Here is a 26,475-nt window from a genome sequence, read left to right on the forward strand (position 1 = left end):
GGGGGGGGGGGGGGGGGGGTTGATAGGGGTTCGCCGAGTAAGGGATAAGGAAAAAGTCACTCGCGAAAGAGGGTTGCACTCAAGAATGCATGAAGGTGCTCCCTTAGCTTGTAACTATTCGAAACGAGGAACCGTTATGGGCTGGCCGTATCTCATTTACATAGATTTAATTAGAATGGCGAGGAGGTTGGGGCCGGCCGCGGTGCGCGATCACAATAAAATTAATTCGACGCATGCTCGTTCATTTGAATATAAGGTTACCGAGAGTAACCCTGTTAACATTTTCGTAGGATGCTGCTTCGCGATTTTATAAGATTATGTGTTGTCAGTTGCAAACGAGCCGTTTGTAACTTCTGTATCCGTTTGGCAATCGAGTTACGTTACGCTTATTGGTCTGAAACTGAAATTATAACTGAAATTCGAATCGAGTGCTAGTCAAGGAAACTTGAAACTCTGCAACAATGACGAAGAAATTAATGGCATTCGTATTTGTGTTTTCAGAGTCTTGTTTGATCGGCGAGTTTCGGGGGTTTAGGCTGGACCACTCTCACTGTCGGTGAAGAGTTAGATCAAACAGAGAGCGGGAGAGTAAACAGACGGTAATAAATTAGTTGCCGGTTGTTAGAATTATAAGAAAGTAAATAAACAAAAATGAGTTTAAGGATCGATTTGAAGTATTTTTATCGTGTAATTTGGATATTTTTATTTCCCAAACAATTAATGAGGAGAGGATCTGAATTCTTGGAATCCTATTGTCTGCTCACACAGATTCTCTGTCTGTTGTAACCCTACCTGGAATATGCACAGAGAAGACAACCCTTTAATCTTAATAATCTATTATCCTGTCTGGAGGACATTGGGTGAGAATTAGGCTGGTCTCCCTCGTTCCTTAGAGTGATTCTGGTTCAATTATTTTCTGTTATACGATATACAATTTACGATATAGAATATTCGAGAGACAGTGTCTCGCATGAAGGAGAAGCTGAGAATATTTCGCTGATAATGCGATACCGTTGCGAAATTACTTTAGCGTGACATCGAATCATCCCTTGCGAAATACAAGGGATGATGCTCGACGAAGCCCTTTCTCCTATAACCGCGAATTTCATACTTGACTAATTTTCCAAGAATTGCTTTCAAATTTTTCCAAATAATATTAACGAACGGTATAGGTGAGAAATTATCAAAATTTTATCATTTCACAATTGTTGCATGTCTATCATAAAAATTTCAAAGGGTGCTTTTTTATATTCTACAAAGTTACGGAGAAAGCTTATCGAGCGAATCGCATATAGAATTCAAGGAAAGAAACAAGTGTGGAAGGTATTGTATAAGGTGTGTGTAAGTGGCGCCGCGACGCCGGCGTCAATCAGCCAGTGGCACCTACCTCTATCGCACACCTTACTCCTGGCAAGCGCTGTAGTAATTTCTTCATTCAAAGTCTTCGAGGGACGGTAAGTTTTTCCGAATTTACATCAATCTTACACATCCCAAGTTTACATAACGCAATGTTCTGATGCACCGTAAGACAAGAAATTCTTCTTAAATTTGTTCATATCTTATAGAATACAAGAAATTCGCATAAAAGATACAATACTTGAGTGAAAATACAAACTGCGAGTAAAACTAAAATACTAGGATAACTGGGCATTTCTAAAAATCGAGCTACCTCATTATGTCAAGAAAGAAGATGAAAAAATATTTATTATCATATTTCCAACTAAAAATGGTATAGCCTGCGTAATTTAAGTGAACATGTAAAATTTCTAAAGTACATTTACATTTACGTAGCCAAAGGCGTAGCTCTCGTTGCTAGGAAGTGTTTGGTAAGGCGACGAATTGAAGGCCTGATCTATAAAAGCAACCCCGAACGCACAGGTTGTGCCAGGGTGCATCATTCCCGTTTCCCTGCAATCAAGAAAAATCGAATAAATTATAAATTAAAATAACAATGAACATCTGTGCGGGTTCTATTACATACATTTAAGGGATGCTGGAAGTTTCTCGTATGTACGTTACAGTCACGGAGAGAAGCTTGTACTTGGTTAATATGATACTTTGACTAAGGGTGGAGATGGCTGTTATTATTGGTAAGATACAAGACGCAGCCCCTACGTCCTGAATCTTTGCTGCTTCCTGGTTAAGCGTGTTCAACTAGAGGTACATGAAATACAAGGATTCAATGGATACAACGGAAATTAGTGGCATAACAAGCCACTCGATACTCCAAGTGGATGGTTCCGTACTTGCTCCATCGATTTTGGCCCACGTGAATTTCCAAGAGCGAAAGTTACCATGGCGAACTTGAGATGCTTAGACGGAATTACTACCGATAATAGACCCAGAATCATCCTCGAATTACACGCTTTTCTTCATCTCATGAAAATCGGGAGGATTCAGTCGAGAGCTTGATATTCCTCAGTGGGATATACGAGGAGATTTTTGAGGGAGAATTTTATTTATAATGACATAAAATCAGAGTCTCGTATAACAACGTAAAAAGTTGTTTATTTTATAAATATTTTATGCATCCATGCAGTCGTGTTATTTAGTGCGGAATAAGTGCTGAATAAAAATCAGTGCTAAATATTTCTACAGCAAGAATTCATTTAATACTCAGCATCGACGTACCGAGCTCTGATGACACTTTAGCCACTTCACTTTATTGACTCTTCGTCCCTTAAGAACCAATCAAAACGCAATTGATACTCAGACCCTTCCACGTCAAATAAGAAACTCGAAGCCAGTATATCTCCTGGAGTAAGAAACTTCCTTGTAGAAAATTCCGGAAAAAAATATATTAAAAAAAATCCTACAATAATCACAACCCAACGAAAGGAATAATTTGTAATAAATAAAATTACGATATTTACAATCGATAAAAAAATCGTCATAAGGATTACACGACGTCGATGACCAGACAAGTAGACCGACGTCCGCTTTGCGATTGGCCATAGTTCGCAGGAGACACGACGTTTCTCTTCTGGTCTTTACGTCTGAGCGTCGTAGCGATATGAAAAAAATCGAGTATGCCACATAAGAGAGTCTCGAAGTGCTCGAGGGGGTGGAAAGGCAGAAGAGCGAAGTTCCAGTCAGCCAAGTCAGCAGGATCGGAGATTGACGAAGTCGTCGGGTATTGAAGTGGCTGGAAAAGCTGGAGGAATAGAATAGAATCCGAACGGAAGAATGAACGAAGGAATGGGCGTGAGTACCGAGGATTCGGGGAATGAAGGAACGAAGGAAAGGACCAAGATAATATCTGAATATTGAGGCACTAAGCGAGGACTGTCGCGCTCGTAAAGCACGCTGATATGAATGCGGATGGCTCAATTTTCCACGCCTCGCGATGCTTACAGAAACGCTTATCGGTTTAGGCATGGCTGCCCGTACCTGGCATACATCACTTTTACTTTCCTTTGTCGAGAACTCATTTTACCTATATATTCTATACCAACGGGATATGACAGATAGACTAGGTATCGATTCTTATAAGCGAATAATATATTGGTCAGATTATTGATAAGGAATTATGTGTGTTTTATATAGAAAGTCAAAATGTCGGAGACTGAGCGCAGCAGCGAGAGCATCGCCATGGAGAGATCAGTGAGCGAGGCTAGCGAGGTGATAGCCACTCATTGCGATCAGGAGAGCGAGAAGCTGGAGGAATTTGAGAAATTGTTCCAGGCCATGATGGAGTCCAGGTGTCCTTCGGCAGACGACGATGAAGACGCCTTTGATAAAAAGGACGAAGGTACTGAACGTGCTTGTAGTTTGTCAGTTATAGGTTTTTTTTCTTTTTACATTTTTCAGTACAGCTCATTGTCAGTAGCGTTATAAACATTTAATGTAGAACTTTGTTGTTGGCTTGAAAATATGTCAGACCAACTTTCTAACGGGCTGCGCATATCGTTGTGTATTTCGAGGAGGGTTTATCAAGTGGCCAAGGTCGAGTCGAGGTTCTCTGAGGTTCCCCGAGGTTCCCTGAGATTCCTGAGGTTCGCCATGGCTGTTAATTATCGGAGTTTTTCGCAGTTAGTTGTCGAGGGGTTCGCGCTTTTGGCCAGCAACGAGTAGCAAGCGGTAAGCTGCTAACCGGAGCCTAGGAAAGGTAAAAACAGGATTATCAACCGTATGTATACAGGGTTATTCACGACAAACGCACCACTTCAAGTCAGCTTGTCCATTTGATTTGTATGGTAGAGCCACCTTCAGGTGGTGAGTTTATCCTGAATAATCCTATATACCTAACCTTGGTTACCTAACCTATCCTTGAAAATCTGGGAGACCTCAGTGCTTTTCTTTTCACTCTTCCACTTTCTCTCCCTCCTTTTTACTCACTTTCTATATACTTGAATCTATCTGTCCTTCTTATACCTCGCTAGTCTCACATTCACTGAACGCTCCCTGATTTTACTCTGGAATATTACAAAGCCCAGCAGCTAACCTGTTGAGAGTTGAGAGGTCCTCGAGAGAGGAAAAATGCAGGAGAGAGGAGCCAGGGGGGGTGGAGGGGGGCTTGCGGGCTTAACTTGGGGCAAATTTTCCAGACGCTCAGACGCCCCGACGTCCCGACGGCTCCGCGCCCCAACCCGAGTATTAACAGGGAAAGTGGCTGAAGCGGCGCGAGGATATTTTCATAGTTACAGGATTAAGTTCTTCGCTGACGACCGTTGGGGGTGTCGGAGGTCACGCAAGATCAAGATAAGGATCATCCGAAATTGAGGAGCAAAGTAGTGTTTGCACTGTTGTCTAATTTTATTTGTACTCTCTAAGCGTTGTAATTTTGGAGCTTGAAAATTGTCTGGTGGTAAATTCAAAATGAGCTGCCGAGTCTTCTTGTTACAAATATTTACATAAAAAATTTCCCTGCTAAACGTACGTGTCCGAGAGGGGTGACTTTTTCGCTTGCTTATCACATGGATTTTGGCACTGTTCGTTACCCTGGGACTTTTCTCCGAAAAAGATTAACCGGCTTTGAACAAGCACTAATGATTTCCGTGGAGGATGTCAACTGACGAAAACCTAATTCCCTTGCGGTCGCGAGAGCGTGGGAATTAACTTTATTAGCCGGATAAAAATTATCCTTTACGTGGAAGCTGACTGCCCTGTTTTGCCCTTTTGGACGCCCCTGGAATTGCCAATTGAACGTAAAGGGCGAAAAATTAATTGGACCATTCTCGCACGCCCCGAGGGTTCCAACTTAGCAAAGAGACGTGAGTCCTTTAGCTTTTCGAAGGCGTATTAGTAAATAAGACTCGCTACCTTTTGAAGAATCCTCTAGCTCCTCCACGACGACATGATGCAAAAATACAAATTTACCATTGAAAAACAGTATTACTTATTCGTATATGTAAAGAGTACGGTATAAAAGATTGTTTCAATTTACTTTCGTATATCTATAGGTTAAACCAACTGCCAGCTGACAATTAATGTACGTAACTAGTAGCTGTACCAATCCTCCAGTTCCATTCGCATAACACAGACGCGGCTAAACTATAGCGCAGCTGTTGCCAGATCAGCTCGAGTTTCTCGACGGAATCCAACTTGCCTAAGCATCTCCTAAATTTCGCGGAGAACCAAAACTAGAATATTCAGAAGCGCGGAGCCGCCTGCTTCTAAATTAAACTCATAAAATGCCCGGAAACCGCAAAGTGCGCGACGACTATTTAGCCTTAGCGGTAGGCATTTGGCAAGTACGAGACCTCTAGTCTTCAGCAAGGCAGGTGTACCTACACCTACCTCTACCCTGACTGCACTGCCGTTGCCAGGCCTGCCTGACGTAGCTGGCGCGGTTGGCCAGGTCATAATTAAAATAATAAATTCTCACTCACCCAGGGACATTTTATACTAATTTACTATACTACATTATTACTCCTATCCCGTTGCTATACCAACTGCTACTAAACGCTACCTATAGTGGTACTAACCACTGTTTCCCATATTAAGCAACGTACTCTGACCCTGGTGAATGATACCCTGAATTATTAATACGAGGATCGCATAGCTGGGGTCATAGAAGAAATTGCGAAATTCTTTTAAAATTCGCATTCTGATTTATTAGTGAACCATATTTGTTTTGATTAAGAAAAAATTTGTTTGTTCCAATGTTTCTCTTGCTCTCTCGGTTGCACTTTCCTGGGGACGTACAATTTCAAGGAATTCATTTAAAATACATGCCTCCGCAGGAGTGCATAGCTACTGCGTATGAAACGTGCCTGATGTAACTTGGCTTCTCAGGTTTTCTTCTCGCTTTTGAACAGGGAGGTAAAATTACATTCCCAATCCCCGGGTATAACACGTATTATGCATTCGTCGTTCGTACACACATTTTCCATGGGTTTTCTCGAGTTTCCACGAGGGCTGAAAACGCGTCCACGAGCATATAGGAGTTACCGTACATACCACCTATGTTACTTATGAGGGAAATCGCCTAGGACGCAATATGTGATTTGAGATTAGCATAATACCCCTACGCCACATAAAGTAGCTGCCATCCTTTCTCAGCTTTCTCCCCCTTTCCACACTCTCGTGCTTCTCTTTCATCTCTTTCATCTCTCTCCTTCTCCCCATTCTTGACAGTCGAGCTGGGATTTAACCAGCAAACTGAGTTCAGCCACTTTCAGGTGGGACGGCGTTGCTACATTTCGATTAGCTTGGAAATAGAAAAGGGATGAAATAGAGTGTGAAAAGATTTTTTGAATGCAACTGAAAGATCGCTAAATCATTTTCCTTGATTTTACAAAAATTTTCTCAAACCCTCAGAAAGTTTTCATCCTGGACTCGGTGCAAGCTCAAACTTTTAGATACTACTTTTTACCTTTTTCCCCTCCCACGTCATGCCGATGTCATGTGCTCTCTCTCTCTCTCTCTCGTTCTCTATTGTAATTGTATATTATATAAGTATTGCATTACTAGTAATAGTTGCCTATATACCTTGCAATGTTTAACTTTGTTATATTCCTGTCATATAACATTATACTGCTATTGCTTTGCCCCAGAGCTCTGAATAGGGCATAAATAAAGCGCATCAATCTCTCTCCTTCTCTCTTCCTCTCATATTCCCTCTCTGCGCCAAGGAAAGTTTGAAAAGCGCAGGGTGAGCTTAGGTGCTCGCGGAAGGCCGCCATGAAAAATGACGTCAAGTTCAAAAGCCCCTAAATAAGAAATCACTCCTGAAGGTGCAGCTAACATTATTCACTGTGCGCGACTCCAAACGAAAATGGTGGCGCGAAGTCGCATAGCCGCAGGAGCCTGGCTCATCAATTTCCACGTCATTCTTTACAAAATATACCGAAAGGCTTCCTACGCAAAGAATCTAGAAATCCTCGAGGCGCTACTGTGATTTTCCCAGGGCTTCGCCGCTGTCGCTGTCACCATACCGAGGTTTCAGCTGGATATCGTATTTAGGGTGAAAAGACAAACGCGACAAGAGATGAGAAAATCGAATAACGTGGCCCACGTGCGTATGCCTGCCACACACATGGTGTCGATAGTCATATGTGCGATGTACATCAGTGTTCACGGGTCATCAAAGATAGTCAAAATTTTTCTTCTCGCCGCTCTGAATAAATCGATGGGTAATTCGCATTTCCTTTATTATTATTTTTAACGCGTGCAGCTATTTTTTACATTATCGAATCGTTTCTTTGCCCGGCGTCCAGAAGGCGTAATGCTTTCCACAATCTTTAGAAATACTTTTACCCTTCGTTATAACTTTTTCACGTTGCCACCTTACGGGAGAGTCTGATAATTCTTATCTTGCTATATGGCGCAAGAGAAATAGCGAGAATGAGGCAGAGAGAGAGAGAGAGAGAAAGTCTTTATTAAGCCAGACTGCGGGGAAGTCCTCTCGTTACAAAGTTCACGGTTCTATCTGCGTAGTACCTATTGTGACTCTCTAATCCGTGTGTATTAGAATTCAAGGGTGGCCGAGGAAGGGTAACACAGGGACTGCCTGGGGATAAGTTGGAGAATCAAGAGAGTGGAGGCAGAAGAAGAGAGGAAGAAAGAAAAAAAAAGTTAAAGGAACCGTAGCGGGGAAATACGTCCCAGTAGGCTCCCCTGGCGAAAGCGAGTGCGAAACCTGAAACGTGAAATGCGAAGGGTCATCCCTTTCCATAATTCGTCAAGGGGATGATTTTTCCCAAATGAAAAGTATGCTCTGGCTTTGGATCTTAGCCTTTGTGGGAGGAAACTCAAGGGTGGATTAGACTGATGAAAGAAAACCAAACTCCCCAGTCATACTATGTACATATATAGTATATAGGTGCTCCTCCCAGCATCCCCTCTTTTTGCTACGCATCACGTCAAATATTGACCAAGGGAGCGAGTTATCAAAATATTATTTACTACGTGAAAAGATTAAATTGATTTGATGCACTATCCGACCGGAATCTCGTGCTAGCTTTGCTATCGACAGCGCCATTGTTGTCCTAACGTCAATCCTACGAGTGATCTTGCACAGCATCCTGGACCCTCCCGTTGTGACCTTCCGGATGAACGAGAAAAAAAATCACCAAATTCAATGGCAGATCCCTCGGAGATCGATTAATTCCATCAGGATCCATTCGAAAAGTAGATTGACGTATCTTTCATGGATTAAATTCACTTTTTTTTTTATCTTCTTCTATTTAATCAACTAATCGGAAAGGCTTTGCGAAAAAATACTAAGGGAAAAAACGGAGTGCCACGTGCAGAACATAACTGTACGTTAATATTGATTTGGCTGGATGGCAAGTTAATAAGAACATAACGAATCTAATATCTCGTGACGTAATTCGACCCCTACCGTAAATAGGCCGGTAGTGCACGGTACGGGGTGACATTTCGACCTATGTCGCTACCCCTCGACCAAAAGCTAGTTAGTCCACTGCTAGGTAGTTTACCTACCTTGACTCTAGATATCCTCGGACTTCGCTATCTGACAGTAGCTGTCTAGTTTGACACTTTTTTTTTTTATATTTTACAACCAAGTGATTTTACGGAATATTATACAAATTTTTAAGTGGTTCGTGCTGGTAAGAACATTTTTTTGGAGATAAATAACATTTTTTGTCCCGGTATGTATTTTTTAATTATTTCGAAATGATATCGGAACGATCGTTAAGAAGGAAAGCGAAATCGTGACTGGGAGAATTTCAGTCCATCTGCATCGAAATGCATCGCGTGCAACGTCATTGTCTCGAAAGGATAACCTGCGCATCTCGTGACAATTGAACTGGAAACAGTTGCGAACGAATCGTTGCACTCTGTGCAGTGCTGTGCCTGGCGGCTAATTATTGTTTATTGGGATCGATAAAGAAATTATTATTTTTTATACGTATATAAAAAACTTTAATTTTTACGGTTCTTTCTACGTGGTTATAAGGCATGGCGGGTCCCGAGGCACCGGTTGACTATCGTCTCGAGCATATTGGAGCTTTCGTTCAAAAATCATTGAAGTTAAAACCCGAAAAATGGAGTCGTCTCCTATTCACGGAAGAGCATCGGAATACAGTTTTGGATTTTTTGGATAATCCAACTCCAGCTGCACTCTTCGTCGTCCTCACGCCGAACGCACAGCTCATTGCGTCTTCGGGATTCCCGATTCTGTGTCAGAGAACGAAAGGTACGAATGCCAATATTTTGTGCAATCTTGAGCAAAGTTTTAGGATTTTGTTATCTTTGTTATTGTACGTTTTAACGATGGTTCATGATACTGCCAAGGTACTTACGCTGTCAAAGTGAACATGGCGGCTGTCCCAAAGGACAAAGACGGCTGTTCGGCTATGCTAATAATGGGCGACTTGTCACATAGGGTTGTCGACGAGTTGGCAACATTGGTCGACAATATTTTTGCTCCCTTACTTAGCAAGCCTGAGAATCATATGAAACTACCGGAAGTTGCCGTGCAGGATATATGCAGACACGTCCATTCGCTTAGAGGAACCCTGTACCAAGTACGAATGTCATCTGGAAGATTTGTGTCTGTAAAAAAAATTTCAAAATAAAAATAACGAAAAAATTAATATACAGGTGAAAGGTCAAGTAAACGGAAGAACGGTGCTCCCAATGCCAGCTGGATTGGAAAAAATTGGAGAGGTCGAGAGATTGGTATCCACGGAAGGACCCCAGGCAGTGGATTTGTATTTGAAAAGTGCGATCGAAGGTGTCATCATAAAATGGGCTTATCTCGTGAACGACGTAGTCACTCGCGAGTCCAGCACTGCTTTTGAAAATGGTCAAAATCCAACGCCGAATGTGGAATTGGAGTATTGGTCGACGAGATTGGCCAATTTGAGGTATGAAAAAAGAAGGATTCGAAAATCGAAATAATCGATTGAAATGGCCACATTTTTTCAGGTATATTTTTGATCAATTGAGGGAAGATCGAGTAAGGAAAATGGCGATAATACTTGAGAAAACTGACAGCGCTTATTATCCGTGCTTTCGTACGCTTTTTGGCAATGTCGTGTCTTCCTTGGCTGAGGCCAAGGAGATATCCCTGTATCTGACACCCTTAACGAGGAACTTCAAAGCTATCGAGGAAATTGACTTTTCCGAAGCGAAACCCCTAATGGCGCCTCTGATACACTGCATTGGATTAGCTTGGGCGAAGTCTCGCTACTACCAAAGTTCCTCAAAGCTGATCATTATGCTCAGGCAAATATCCAACCTGTTGATACAGGAGGCACGAAGATTCTTAGATCCGACTTCGATATTCCAGAGTGACGTGGACGAGGCCCTTCAACGCGTTCAAATTTCCCGCGGTAGGTCCGAGGTGCACGTGCGTTCGCAGACAGAATCACTGTCTTTCGATATATCGATCCGATCGGCTATCGAAAGTTCGATTTGCACTTTACAGGAATCCTGGAAGAGTTCAAACGTCAATTTGAACACAGAAGACAGATGCCAGGATTGAAACCGGAAGCGCCGCCCTGGACCTTCAATCCATCTGCAGTATTTCAACGCCTCGATGCATTTTTGAAACGACTGGCCGACATCGAGTGGTTGTTCGATACCGTTTTGGAATTTTCAAAATTAGAAAAAATCGAAGTCGGCGGAATTCTAGGTCGCTCTTTGAGTGCTAGGATCGTTGGAGTTTTCAAAGAATTTCAACAACTTTTCGCATCCTTTTCCGCCAGGGCGAGCGACGTGCTGGAACCGGATGATCAATCCTTTGCTCTGGACTGTGCCAAGTTCAGCGAATCGATAACCGATCTTGATAGTAAATTAGCCGCTATTCTATGTCAGGCCTTTGACGACTGTGGCAATTTAGAAAGCACCTTTAAGGTACGATCAATCAATACAAATCACGAGAGTTACAGACCCACAAGAAAGTTTCGTTAATTTTCAGCTGATAAATATAGCAGGCACCGTACTGGACCGACCGGTAATTCGAAAACAATTCACCAACCGTTACTCTCGCATCCTGGAATTGCTGAATAACGAGTTGACGATGGTCGAAGTGCTGTTTAATCGCGGCACTCGTGGGGCGCTAAGTGACCTTCCACCTTTAGCGGCTACCTTGCGATTTACGAGCATGCTGAGGCAGCGAATCGATCTTCCCATGCAGTGCTTTAAAGCACTCCAGCATCCGTAAGTATGGAAGGAATCACTATTCGTACAGATGTGAAATAAATCGGCAGTGAGAAGTTTGTAGTAAAATTTTAGAAAAGTATTCTTCGTTTTTTTCTCCGTAGAATCGTCGAGAGTAACGACGGGCAGATTATAATAAAGCGTTACGAGAGGTTAACAAATATTTTATTTTGTCACGAGAAAAATGTCTTTGCCGAATGGACCAAAGTGGTACCACAGTTCGTTGCCGATGGCTTGAATCGTTCCTTATTGATCAGAGACGCCGATTCTGTGCTACTATTGAATTTCGATGCAGAATTATTCGCAGTGCTCAAAGAAGTGAATTATTTGAAGCAAATGTCACACGATGCTGTACCAAATGAAGCTCTGAAAGTTTTCGAATGCGCTGAGACGTTTCGAAAATTTCGTATACTCTTGGGAGCCACTGTGAATTCGTATAACAATATACGAAGGACTTCAACGAAGGTTGAGTTCAACTTGATAGAATTGGAAGTGGCCAGGATAGACTCTTTGGTATCGCGTGGGGAGGATGAACTGTGTTGGAAGTCCGATGGTCTCCTGGAATACATAACGGAACTGGGTGTCCTGGTGGAAGGGTTATGGAATCGAATAAAATCGACTCAAGGGAACGTTGACAAGATAAGGACGATCTTGGAGCCATGGACCAGGACGCCATTGATTGAGCGCAAGGATCGACGTAAGGATGCGCTTCTGTCGCTGGACGAAAGAGCTGAGAAGGTCTCGCGACGTTATGCTGAGATAAAGAAAGCGGCGGAGCAGATTCATTTGTTACTGGCCGAGAACAAGGGTCTATTTGAAATTGGGGATAATAAAGGAAACAGCTGGGAGGACTACGTCGAGTACGTCGATGGTATCGTGGCTGAATCCTTACGTCGAGCAGTCGGATGCTGCTTGGGTTATTTGGCAGATAATATGGACCCTTTGGGGCACAAGCAACCTTTATTGGAAGCAAAATTGGAATTGCGCGAACCGGACTTATTTTACGTGCCGTCCTTGGAGCCGGACGATCCCGAAGGATTGGATCAATTGATCATGGGGCTGCTCAATGATATGATCGGAATGGCTGCTCTCGTTGATCGACTCAAAGCGGGTTCTGAGGGATACGTGGATGAGCTCTTGCAAGATGAAGATATCAAGGCGATGAAATCCGAAATTTTATCAAGCGTCTCGACAGCTGTGGAAGAGGCTACAGATTTTTGTGGAGTTTTTGAAGGTATGTCCAAGACTCAAAAAAAGGGGCTACCAGTAATTTTTTTCTCGAAATTCATAACCCAAAAAATATTTGCATCTCTCAGGGTACGCTTATCTCTGGCTCGAGGACAGGGAGATAATAATGCAGCAATTCTTGGAATACAGCAGACAGCTGAATCTCGAGGAAATGGAAATGATAGCTGTTCTGGATCCGAAGGCACCGAAACCATCGCCCCCTAGAATGGAGCAATTTCGAGAACAAATAGACCTTTACGAAGGGCTCTATCAGGAAATAGAAGAAATGGATATCTCCAAGGTCTTCTGTGGTTGGTTTCGAGTCGATCTGAGACCTTTTAGACAATCTCTATTAAACACAGTCTGCAAGTGGTCCAGCATGTTCAAGAGACACCTGGTAGAGCGTGTGACAACCAGTCTCTCAGATTTAAGTTCCTTCATCAGGTATCTGCTTGGTTTAGTAATTCTCATGAGACGCGGGCTGCTTCATCGTAAAATATTATTGACCAGGTTAGCCGACGAGGGACTCCTTCAGCAGGTACAACCTGGGGACTACGCAGGACTGGTCAGCGTGATGGGATACCTGATGCAGGTGAAGGAAAGGCAACCGACGACTGACGAGATGTTTCAGCCTCTGCAAGAGACCATCGAACTATTAAAATTCTACGACCAGGACATACCTGAGGAGGTAAACGTCCTGCTCCAGGAATTACCTGAGCAGTGGGGCAATACCAAAAAATTGGCACTTATGGTGAAGCAACAAGTGGCGCCCCTACAGGCTGGCGAGTACAGGATTCAGTATCAATAGGGGTTAAACTAAATATTGAAACCCTAATAAGAAAATGTCCTGCAGGTGAAGTTTCCAGAATCCGCGGACGCATTTCGGCATTCGACACAACGATTGGACATTACAGAGAGGCCTTCAGGCGTTATGGTTTCTTCAAATACAATTGCGAAAAACCTTACGAGCAGCTGGACGAGGCCGACAAGGAGATTTGCATGTTAGAACGTCAGATGAAGGACATCCAGGAGTCAGCATCGCTGTTCGAGGTTACGGTACCGGAGTTCAAGCAGCTGAAGCAGTGCCGGAGGGAATTGAAGATGCTGAAGCAGCTCTGGGATTACGTGAACATAGTTCAAAGTAGTATAGAGGGCTGGAAGACGACACCCTGGAGAAAGATTGACGTGGAGAATATGGATATCGAGTGCAAAAAATTCGCCAAAGAGATAAGAGGTAAAATCAAATAATAAAATGATAAGGATATGTGATTTTTTTTCACAAAAATACCAAATTCTTTTTCATATCAATTATATCTTCTTCTCGTCTCTTATCTTCGTTGATCATTTCTCTTTTTCACTTTTCATCTCGTCGCCGCTTACGTTGCAGCTCTTGATAAAGAGATGAGATCTTGGGATACTTACGTGTCGCTCGAAGCCACTGTGAAAAACATGTTGACGTCTCTGCGCGCTGTTGGCGAATTGCAAAATCCAGCAATTCGGGAACGACATTGGCGTCAGCTTATGAACAGCACCAAGGTACCTGTGGGTGTTGCGTAACCGCACTACGCCATTTTCATTATTTATCGTGTACTTTCTCAATTTAATGATAAGCAGTCGGCGTTCTTTTAAAGTGTAGGAAATAATTTGTTCTTTTTTTTTAATTCCTTAAAACGTCAAAGTCTCGTTACTGATTTTCATTTAATACGTCGTGATTGATCGATGTCAAAGTCAATCACGTATTAGACTTAGTCGCACCGCTGTACATAGGCTATCGGTGTTACAGAAATTGGGCAACATGACACCAGAAATGACCGTAAGTCCACTGTACATAAAGAGCACGTGATCATTAAAAATTAGATAGAATTTGTTATCATTCACCAAGGATCGTAATTCAGCACGTTATACTCTGTCCATCTTGTCACGATATTACAGGATCAATTAATTTTATTAAAGTACATTCTTTTATTGTACGATTCACTAAGGCATATGCAATACTTTACGGCAAAATAATTGCAAATACATACAGGTAATTATGATTAATACAGTTTTATTGACTGATAGCGTTAATCAAGGTGAAGTAATTGAGCAATCATAACAATCATTGTCATAATCATCGTTATCGTCACTCATAATCATTGTACATATCGTCAAGCTTTTTATGAATAAATTTTCATTAAACCTGAAATCTCGTTTTTTTTTATGTATTTATCACTTCCATTTCATCCATATTTTTTACATTGCAAATTAGCACCTTTGTATATATATATATATATTTCTAGTTCTTAATCTTAGCACTTGATAACAGGTACTAGAGAAATGATAATCACATTATATTTAATATATAATTTTGCACTGTCTTCTTCGAGATGAAAAATGGGTTCGAATTAAACGAATAACAAAACTCAGGTACGTTTCGTCATGGACGAGTCTACGACTCTGGCGGATCTTCTCGAGTTGAGTCTTCACGAGTGCGAGGAGGAAGTTAAGAACATAGTGGACAAAGCAGTTAAGGAAATGTCCATGGAGAAATACTTGAGAGAACTTAACGTAACGTGGTCGGGAATGGAATTCGAAAAAGAGATCCACCCTAGAACAGGTGCCAGTCTGCTGAGAGCCAGCGAGGAGTTGATCGAGACTCTGGAGGAGAACCAGGTGCTGCAGTTTTTTTTTTAGTTCGTCAACACGAAAGAGGCGTCGCCGTGCGTCTTTATCGTCAATTTTTTTGTCCCTGATTTAGGTGCAATTGCAAAACCTTATCACCTCGAAATTCATTGCGCACTTTCTCGAGGAAGTGTCGGCTTGGCAGAAAAAATTGAGCATTGCCGATCAAGTGACGACAGTTTGGTTCGAAGTGCAGCGGACCTGGATGCACCTTGAAAGCATCTTCATGTCCTCCGAGGACATAAGAAGACAACTTCCGGTCGATTCAGAACGTTTCGACAGGATAGACGGGGAGTTTAAAAAGATGATGGAGGACATGGCAAAGACGCCGAACGTCATTCAGGCTACCAACAGGGAGGGTCTCGGTGCGGCTTTGGACCAACTGCAAAAGGAATTAGTGCTTTGCGAAAAAGCTCTGGCGGAATATTTGGAAACGAAGCGTCTCGCGTTTCCTAGATTCTACTTCGTATCGTCAAGCGACTTGTTGGACGTTCTCTCAAATGGAAATCAGCCGGAAGTCGTAGCGAAGCACTTGATTAAACTTTTCGATTCAATGGCGAAATTAAAATTCGCCAATGTTGAAGACAATGCACCGCGACGTGTACTTGGTAAGACCAATTGGAATCGCGGCTGCTTCAATTTTCTAATGTCCTCCTGAATTTCTCAAGGGATGCACGCGAAAGATGGCGAATACGTAGAATTCACGAATTGCGAAATGATCTGCGAAGGTCCGGTAGAAGTTTGGCTGAATCGTCTTCAGAACGCAATGAGAGCCACGATAAGACATTACTTCAGCGAAGCTGTAGTAGCCTACGAGGAGAAGCCACGGGAACAGTGGCTCTTTGATTATCCAGCTCAGGTCTCTTTGTGCGGCACACAAATATGGTGGACCACCGAAGTCAATTTGGCATTTGCAAGACTGGAAGAGGGATACGACAATGCCATAAAGGATTACTTGAAAAAGCAAATTTCTCAATTAAGCACACTGATAAGTCTATTATTAGGAGAATTGACGAAGCAAGATAGACAGAAGATCATGACTATTTGTACCATCGACGTTCACTCGAGAGACGTGGTAGCCAAATTGGTCCAGGCCAAAGTGGAGACTGCTCAGGCCTTTCAGTGGCAAAGTCAGCTTCGACATCGTTGGGATGAAAAGGAGAAGGATTGCTTTGCGAATATTTGCGACGCGCAGTTCAAATATTCCCACGAATATTTAGGAAACACGCCTAGGTACGATTTTGTAATTGATGATTAGTTAATTAGTTGAAAATTCACCCAGCAAACTGATACTAGTAATTTTTTAGGTTAGTCATAACGCCACTGACTGACAGATGCTACATCACTTTGACGCAGTCGCTTCATCTTGTTATGGGTGGAGGTCCTGCTGGACCGGCCGGAACCGGAAAGACCGAAACGACCAAGGACCTTGGTCGTGCACTCGGTATCATGGTCTACGTGTTTAATTGCTCGGAGCAAATGGATTACAAGTCCTGTGGGAATATATATAAGGGTTTGGCACAGACCGGAGCTTGGGGATGCTTCGATGAGTTCAATCGCATTTCCGTCGAAGTACTCTCCGTCGTTGCCGTTCAGGTAAAGTCCGTTCAGGACGCCATAAGGGATAAGAAGGAGAAATTTAATTTTATGGGGGAAACCATAGCACTGGTACCAACGGTGGGAATATTTATCACCATGAATCCCGGATATGCTGGTCGTACGGAATTGCCCGAAAATCTTAAGGCTCTGTTCAGGCCATGCGCCATGGTTGTTCCTGACTTTGAATTGATCTGCGAAATTATGCTGGTTGCCGAAGGATTTCAGGAAGCCAGGATCTTGGCGAGAAAGTTTATAACCTTGTACACTCTCTGCAAGGAACTCCTTTCTAAGCAAGATCATTACGACTGGGGTCTCAGAGCCATAAAGTCTGTTTTGGTCGTCGCTGGTAGCTTGAAGCGTGGCGACCCTGGAAGACCGGAGGAGGAAGTGCTGATGAGGGCTTTGAGAGACTTTAACATTCCAAAAGTTGTGTCGGATGATCTACCAGTTTTTATGGGTCTGATAGCTGATCTGTTTCCAGCTTTGGATGTTCCGCGGAAGCGGGACGTCGAATTTGAAAAAACTGTCAAACAGGCAGCAGCTGATTTGCTTCTTCAACCGGAAGATGGCTTCATTCTGAAAGTGGTACAACTGGAGGAACTTCTGGAAGTTCGACATTCCGTTTTCATAGTTGGTACCGCTGGTTCCGGTAAGACGCAAGTTTGGAAGAGTCTCTTCAGGACCTATCAGAACATCAAGAGGAAGCCAATCTACAATGATCTCAATCCGAAAGCCGTGACCAATGACGAATTATTTGGAATCATTAATCCAGCGACCCGTGAATGGAAAGACGGTTTGTTTTCGGTGATCATGAGGGAACAGGCCAATCTAGGTGGGGAGAATCCAAAATGGATCGTTCTTGATGGTGACATAGATCCAATGTGGATCGAATCTTTGAATACTGTAATGGATGACAATAAGGTTTTGACTCTGGCAAGTAACGAGAGAATTGCATTGACGCCAGCAATGAGATTGCTTTTTGAAATTTCAAATTTGAGAACTGCCACACCAGCGACGGTGTCCAGAGCAGGTATACTGTATATCAATCCTCAGGATCTCGGATGGAATCCCTACGTTACAAGTTGGGTGGAAACGCGAACGTCGCAAAGTGAAAAATCAAATTTGGTTATACTTTTCGACAAGTACATACCGTCGTGTTTGGAAACTTTAAGAACGAGATTTAAGAAGATAACACCAATAGCTGATATGGCACACGTGCAAATGTTATGTCATCTTCTGCATTGTTTACTAAAGACTGAATTGACAGCTACAGACTTTTCAAAAGACCATTACGAATTGTATTTCGTGTTTGCTGCTGTTTGGGCCTTTGGTTCTTCCATGTTTCAAGATCAAACTGTCGATTACAGAATTGAATTTACAAAATGGTGGGTCAACGAGTTCAAGCAAATCAAATTTCCAGCCCAAGGAACTGTTTTTGATTATTTCATTGATTCCGAAACCAAAGAATTTGTACCTTGGACTGATCGATTACCGAAATTTGAATTGGATCCGGATATGCCGTTACAGGCTGCTCTGGTTTACACAGCCGAATCGATTCGTATAAGATACTTCATCGATTTATTAATGACAGAGAAGCATCCAGTGATGCTGGTTGGTACAGCAGGCAGTGGCAAGACTGTTTTGGTAAACGACAAGTTATTACAATTTTCGGAAAATTACGCAGTAACCAACGTGCCATTCAATTTCTACACGACCTCGGAAATGCTTCAAAAAATTTTAGAAAAACCCTTGGAAAAGAAAGCAGGCAGAAATTACGGTCCTCCGGGAAACAAGACTTTGATCTACTTCATTGACGACATGAATATGCCCGAAGTAGATACGTACGGTACTGTCCAGCCACATACTCTTATCAGGCAGCATCTGGATTATGGTCACTGGTACGACAGGACCAAATTAATCCTCAAGGACATTCACAACTGTCAGTACGTCTCCTGCATGAATCCAACAGCAGGATCGTTTACGATCAATCCAAGATTGCAAAGACACTTTGCCGTCTTTGCCGTGAGTTTTCCCAACGCCGAATCCTTGACGACAATTTACGCCTCCATTTTATCTCAGCATTTGGCCAACGTCGAGCACAGGTAATAGCCTGAATTTCCATATCCTATATTTTTACTAGAAAAAGAATTTGGCTTCATTATAAAATTTCATTTAGATTTCCACTGTGCGTTACCGAATTGTGCAACAACATAGTGCAGGCGTCGCTGCAGTTGCATCACAGATGCGCCCAAGTCTTTCTACCAACAGCCTTAAAGTTTCATTACATCTTCAATCTTCGCGACCTTTCAAACTGCTTCCAAGGGTTGTTATTCAGTGGAAACGAATGCCTGCAATTCGGTGTCGACATCATAAGGTTGTGGATGCACGAGACGCATCGTGTCTACGGGGACAAATTAACAGACGAGAAAGATATAGAGATGTTTTCCAAGTTCCAATTGGACATTTTGAAAAAGAATGTAGAGGAGATCGACGAGGGTGCCATCTTGGAGAAACCAAATATTTATTGTCACTTTGCAGGCGAGTTATCATTTATGCCTATAGCACGTATCAATTTCAATTGCATATACTTATGTGCAATATTTGTATGCACTCGTGCAGGCGGCGTTGGGGAACCAAAATATATGCCAGTCAAGGATTGGACCACGTTGCATCGTTTACTATCGGAAGCATTGATCAGCTACAACGACTTGGTCTCAGCCATGAATTTGGTTCTATTCGAGGACGCCATGATGCACGTGTGTCGAATAAATAGGATTCTTGAGTCTCCGAGAGGAAGTGCCTTGCTGGTTGGAGTCGGGGGTTCAGGAAAGCAGAGTCTGTCTAGGTTGGCAGCTTTTATAAGCAGCCTTGAAGTATTTCAGGTACAATTGAAGAAAGGATATGGCGTCTTGGATCTCAGGATGGAATTGGCTGCATTGTATACTAAATCCGGCCTTAAGAATATTGGAATTATGTTCCTTATGACGGATGCTCAAGTGCCTAACGAGCAATTTCTTGTTCTCATAAATGACATGCTTGCTTCCGGCGAAGTGCCTGATCTGTTTCCGGAAGATGAGGTGGAAAATATTATAGCTGGTTGGTGATTCGTTGTGACTAAGATACCCAAGGACTTTACTCCTGCGAATGGTACAAGGGAGATCTCGTGTGTTAGGTGTCCGTAATGAGGTAAAGGGTGCAGGTATCCTGGATAGTCGTGAAAATTGCTGGAAATTCTTTATCGACCGTGTTCGGCGACAACTCCGAGTAGTCCTGTGCTTTTCGCCAGTTGGCTCGACCCTGAGAATTCGATCAAGAAAGTTTCCAGCGATAATAAACTGCACGGCTATCAATTGGTTCCACGAGTGGCCGCAAGAGGCGTTGATGTCCGTGTCGAAGAGATTCCTCCAGGAGTTAAACGAACTTCCGGAAAGTTATAGGTATCCCGGCAGCTTCTTGTAAATCTTGAAGAAATATATAAAAACATTAATTACAGAGAGTCAGCAGCAAAGTTTATGGCGCACGCTCACACGAGCGTCAATTCCGCCAGTCGCCTTTACTTGAGCAGCGAGAGACGTTACAATTACACCACTCCAAAATCATTTCTAGAGCAAATAAGTCTCTACACGAAATTGCTTGGCGCCAAAGCCAAGGAACTGCAGGGTCGCGTGGAGAGACTTGAAAATGGTTTGGCGAAGTTGAGATCGACAGCTGCGCAGGTTGATGAACTCAAAGAAAAATTGGCGGTGCAGGAAATAGAGTTGCAGCAAAAGAACGAAGCAGCGGATGCGCTGATCGCCATCGTGGGAGTGGAAACTGAGAAAGTTCAGACTGAGAAAGCTTTAGGTAGTATCGGGATCGCATGAGAGATACGAAAGTTCGAGTTTTACAAATCGTAAAATTGCACCGTGTGATTCTTAGCTGACGAGGAGGAGTCAAAGGTCGCCATAATAGCGGAAGAGGTCTTGAAAAAGCAGCGGGACTGCGAGGTCGACCTGATGAAAGCCGAACCAGCTCTGCTAGCTGCTCAGGAAGCACTGAATACTTTAAACAAAGCGAATCTCACGGAATTAAAGTCATTCGGTTCGCCACCGGGTGCTGTGACTAATGTCACTGCGGCCGTAATGGTACTTTTGGCACCAAACGGCAAAGTACCCAAAGACAGAAGTTGGAAAGCAGCCAAGGTAGGGTTATTTAATATTATAGTAGCAAGTGCAGTTAGTAACTAGTTAGCCACCGTGTATACGAAAACTTAGAGCTTGTTCGTTTTCATAAAGGGTCTCGTATGACGCAATTAGAATGATCTAATTTTGAAAATAACATCGAAAATATTTGTACAGATCGTCATGGCGAAGGTCGACACTTTTCTTGACGCTCTGATAAATTACGACAAGGAAAACATACATCCTGAGGTAATAAAAGCGATTCAACCTTACCTCAAGGATTCCGAATTTGAACCCGAATTTGTGAGATCAAAATCTGCAGCGGCTGCTGGCTTATGTGCTTGGGTAATAAATATCATTAAATTCTATGAAGTCTTTTGCGACGTGGAACCTAAGCGAAAAGCTCTGGCTCAAGCCAACGCCGAATTAGCCGCGGCTCAAGATAAGCTTGGCGTTATCAAACGAAAGGTTGCCGTAAGTAATAACTTGGAGCTTTTTCTCGATACCGAAGTAATCTGCCAAGTCAATTACATCAAGTTCTCCGTCTCTTTTGTATTCTGTCGTCATCCAATTTTTCTTCTTTTTTTCTTTCTCTCTTTCTCTCTCAGTCCTTGGAGAAGCAGCTGGCAAAGCTGACGGCTGACTTTGAGCAGGCTACGGCTGAAAAATTGAAATGTCAAAAAGAAGCGGATGCCACCAATGCTACGATCGAATTGGCCAATCGCCTTGTAGGCGGACTGGCTTCAGAGAATGTTAGATGGGCAGATTCCGTGGCTAAGTAGGTCTGACAATTTTTTTTTATTTTTCCCAAATAAAGGCCGGCATCGATATTCGTTGATTTTCAGCTTCATGCAACAAGCATCCACTCTGCCTGGCGACGTTCTTCTTGTAACTGCTTTTATCTCCTACGTGGGATGCTTCACGAAACAGTTTAGACTGGATTTATTGAATAAACAGTGGCTGCCATTTTTGCGCACTTTGGAACCAGCTGTTCCTATAACAGAAGGCTTGGATCCATTGTCATTATTGACGGATGATACACAGATTGCTAAATGGAACAACGAGGGTTTGCCGAACGATAGAATGTCCACTGAAAATGCGACAATATTGACCAATTCTGACCGTTGGCCTCTGATGATTGATCCTCAGGTACGAAGAAATGACTTTCAGTAACTCAAACTCTCGTTTCAATTTTCATTTCACAGCTTCAAGGTATAAAGTGGATAAAACAAAAATATGGTGAGGTGCTCAGAGTCATTCGTCTTGGGCAACGTGGTTATCTCGACGTGATCGAGCAGTCATTGGCTATTGGGGCTACTGTTCTCGTGGAGAATATTGGAGAAACCGTTGATCCGGTTTTGGATCCTCTATTAGGACGAAATCTCATAAAGAAAGGAAGGGCCATTAAGATTGGCGATAAGGAGGTCGAATACAATCCAAAATTCCGTCTGCTCCTTCATACAAAACTTGCGAATCCACACTACAAGCCCGAAATGCAAGCTCAGACAACCCTCATAAATTTCACTGTAACCAGAGACGGTCTGGAGGATCAATTGTTAGCCGAGGTCGTGAAAGCTGAGAGGCCCGACCTTGAGGAATTGAAAGCTGAGCTTACGAGGCAGCAGAATGACTTTAAAATCACTTTAAATAGTCTGGAGGACTCTTTACTCTCCAGGTGGGAATCTTTAATTGGATTACAAAGTTCAGGCGAAAGTCCAACTGAACCGTTTTTCTCAAAGGCTCTCCTCGGCTGATAGTAACGTACTGGGCGACACGGTCCTGGTCGAAAATTTAGAAACGACCAAGAGAACCGCTGCTGAGGTCGAACGTAAGGTTATCGAAGCTCGTGGGACAAGTCGAGAGATCGATGCTGCTCGAGAGCTTTATCGACCAGCCGCTGCCAGAGCATCTCTTCTCTACTTCATCCTGAACGACCTCAACACCATAAATCCCATTTACCAGTTTTCCCTGAAAGCCTTTAGCGTCGTCTTCCAAAAAGCTATTTTGAAAGCCGATCCCGCACCGGACGTCTCTGCCCGAGTGAAGAATTTGATCGAATGCATCACATTCTCGGTTTTCATGTACACGACCAGAGGACTCTTCGAGTGCGACAAATTGATCTTCGCCTCGCAGATGACCTTTCAGATACTCTTAGCCAGAAGGGAGATCCTGGCCTGCGATCTGGACTTCCTGTTGAGATTTCCGATCACACCCCACGTCACGTCACCAGTTGACTTCTTATCGAATTCCAGTTGGGGTGGAATAAGGAGTCTCGCAACTAGGGATGATTTTCGGTAAGTGCTCAACTTTTCTGCCTCAAACTGTTCAATGGGCGGATACTTGATTTTCATAAAGAGTAATGGGACTGAGGATCATCCACTTTTCTAGAAACTTGGACCGAGACATAGAGAGCTCCCCGAAGCGATGGAAGAAACTGGTCGAGTGCGAGTGTCCAGAGAGGGAAAAGTTTCCCCAGGAATGGAAGAACAAAACAGCCCTTCAACGTCTCTGCATGCTGAGGGCTTTGCGTCCAGACAGAATGACTTACGCCATTGCTGCCTTCATCGAGGAGAAACTCGGTCCAAGATACATCGAGGGGAGGACGGTGGAATTTGCAAAGTCCTTCGAGGAGACCAGCCCGTCGACTCCGATATTCTTTATACTGTCACCAGGAGTCAATCCTTTGAAGGTGCTTTTACTAAGTGATACGGAAGATCCACGATAAAAGCTTTTCACGTAATTCTTTGTCTAGGACGTCGAGGACCTAGGCAGACGGTTGGGCTTCACCCTGGACGCTCAGAACTTCCACAACGTGTCCCTTGGTCAGGGTCAGGAGATTGTCGCCGAGCAGGCTATGGACGAGGCTGCGAAAAATGGACACTGGGTGGTCCTTCAAAATATTCATTTAGTCAAAAAATGGCTGCCGTTGTTAGAAAAAAAATTAGAAGTCGCCGCAGACGGTTCTCATCCTGATTACAGAGTCTTCATGAGTGCTGAACCTGCGAGTACACCTGCCGGCCATATTATTCCTCAGGTAAGCATACCTATATTTTTTGCCAAGTTTTCAGATTATAAGTAATACTTGACCTGTATAGGGAATTTTGGAGTCCTCGATTAAGATCACAAATGAACCACCCACGGGAATGCAGGCAAATTTGCACAAAGCATTGGATAACTTTAATCAAGAGACATTGGAGATGTGCAGCAAGGAGGCTGAATTTAAGGGGATTTTATTCTCCCTCTGTTACTTCCATGCGGTTGTTGCTGAACGTCGAAAATTCGGTCCACAAGGGTGGAACAAAATTTATCCATTTAACGTCGGTGACCTTAATATCAGCGTAAGCGTTCTCTACAATTACTTAGAAGCCAGCCCTAAGGTCCCTTGGGAGGATCTCAGGTATCTTTTCGGGGAGATCATGTACGGTGGCCATATAACTGACGACTGGGACAGAAGACTCTGTGTCTCTTACCTGGAAGAATTGATGCAGCCTGACTTGATCGATGGAGAACTTCAATTGGCTCCAGGTATGATTAGATTATTTTTTCTTTTTTTTTTAGAAAATTATTCATTTTTTCCACCTTAAAGGATTCCCCGCTCCTCCCAATACGGACTTGGCTGGCTATCATGCTTACATTGACGAAGCAATGCCTCCAGAATCTCCATACCTGTACGGCCTGCATCCAAACGCAGAAATAGGTTTCCTCACGACAACCTCAGAGAATTTATTCCGAACGGTTTTCGAGATGCAACCAAGGGACGCTGGAAGTTCCGGTGGACAGACGGTGACGCGAGAGGATAAGGTAAGGAAAGATAAAAAAACGAAGATCCATCCCACTGTCACAATTGAACGGTACCAAATGCTAGGTCAAACAAATTTTGGACGAAATAATGGAAAAGCTTCCGGAAGAATTCAATATGACAGAAATAATGGGAAAAGTGGAAGAACGGACCCCGTACGTAATAGTAGCATTTCAAGAATGCGAGCGAATGAATTATCTGACAGGGGAGATGAAGCGCTCCCTTCGCGAATTAGATTTGGGTCTAAAAGGTGAATTGACGATAACATCAGACATGGAGGACCTAGAGAATGCCATATTCTTCGACCAAGTCCCACCAGTCTGGGCCCAAAGAGCTTACCCCTCCTTGCTGGGTCTGGCAGCGTGGTTCGTCGACCTGTTGCTCAGACTCCGAGAGCTGGAAACATGGTCCACGGACTTTGTCGTAAGTTGCCCCAAGAAAAACAGCAGTAGAACGAAAGGTACCATCCATTAATATTCGACTAATTTACATCCATTAATCTTACCGTAAAGCTACCAGCTTCCGTGTGGCTCGCCGGCTTTTTTAACCCTCAATCTTTGCTGACGGCGATCATGCAGTCGACGGCACGGCGACACGAATTACCCCTCGACAAGATGTGTCTCCAGTGTGACGTAACTAAGAAAAACAAAGAAGAATTCACGTAAGTCTACCAGGCGTGCACGTCGGATAGCAACCTGAGACGCTTAATTATTAAATAAAATTTTTTTGAATATTTTCGACCACAGCTCAGTGCCCAGGGACGGGGCTTACGTTCACGGTATCTTCATGGAGGGTGCACGCTGGGACGTTCAGGGTGGAATAATCGTTGACTCCAGACCTAAAGAATTGTTCCCATCGATGCCGGTGATCAACGTGCGCGCCATCACGCAAGATAAGCAGGACTTGAGAAATATGTACGAGTGTCCTGTCTACAAGACACGTACCAGAGGTCCGACCTACGTGTGGACGTTCAATCTCAAGACGAAGGATAAGCCAGCTAAATGGACATTGGCCGGAGTGGCATTGTTGCTGCAGACTTAAAAATAAATAAATAAATTTCAAATAAAATAATTATTCCCTATTACAATAGCTACCCGTCGTTTTAACGAGCACCGAATAAATCCAAGTGTACAGGATAGTAGCGAATGCACGGAGTAAATTGGTCCACAAATAGAGACGGCTGTTCTCCAGACGAATCCCCGAGGAGAAAACAATTATCCATTATCTGTTATAAGTCAAAACACAGAGAGACGCAATTCTCTGGGAAGATCGATGACTCGGGAGGTTGACGTAAACAAAGCCAATGTCTAACCAGCTACAAAATGCTAGAGAATTTAATTTATGAGCTACGAGAGTTCGGATATGTGGCTGAGCATGAGGGAGTGGATGCTGTTGGATAGAATAGATATAGGAGAGGAGGAAGGGAGGAGAGGAGGAAGAGGAAAGGAAAAA

At 43.3% G+C, this 26,475-nt stretch overlaps 1 protein-coding gene across 1 annotated transcript; it reads left to right on the plus strand.

Annotated features, from left to right (window-relative positions):
• The first annotated feature begins 3,650 nt into the window (after positions 1-3,650).
• Positions 3,651-26,094, plus strand: LOC107268162 (dynein beta chain, ciliary). The gene is made up of 33 exons (XM_015740647.2): positions 3,651-3,751; positions 9,368-9,607; positions 9,706-9,938; positions 10,015-10,280; positions 10,342-10,748; positions 10,844-11,271; positions 11,336-11,577; positions 11,682-12,811; positions 12,894-13,248; positions 13,315-13,602; positions 13,671-14,038; positions 14,192-14,340; positions 14,588-14,617; positions 15,211-15,456; positions 15,542-16,073; positions 16,134-16,698; positions 16,773-19,166; positions 19,241-20,160; positions 20,237-20,501; positions 20,558-20,907; positions 20,983-21,245; positions 21,402-21,698; positions 21,833-22,002; positions 22,070-22,373; positions 22,430-22,899; positions 22,964-23,518; positions 23,613-23,913; positions 23,977-24,258; positions 24,320-24,749; positions 24,811-25,025; positions 25,090-25,446; positions 25,536-25,684; positions 25,770-26,094. Exons 1-33 carry the CDS (start codon positions 3,688-3,690, stop codon positions 26,062-26,064), a joined length of 13,560 nt encoding a protein of 4,519 aa, XP_015596133.2. The 5' UTR covers positions 3,651-3,687; the 3' UTR covers positions 26,065-26,094.
• The last annotated feature ends 381 nt before the right edge of the window (positions 26,095-26,475 follow it).

This window comes from Cephus cinctus, unplaced genomic scaffold (assembly GCF_000341935.2).
Source record: "Cephus cinctus unplaced genomic scaffold, Ccin1 Ccin1_scaffold0494, whole genome shotgun sequence".
NCBI classification, from domain to species: domain Eukaryota; kingdom Metazoa; phylum Arthropoda; class Insecta; order Hymenoptera; family Cephidae; genus Cephus; species Cephus cinctus.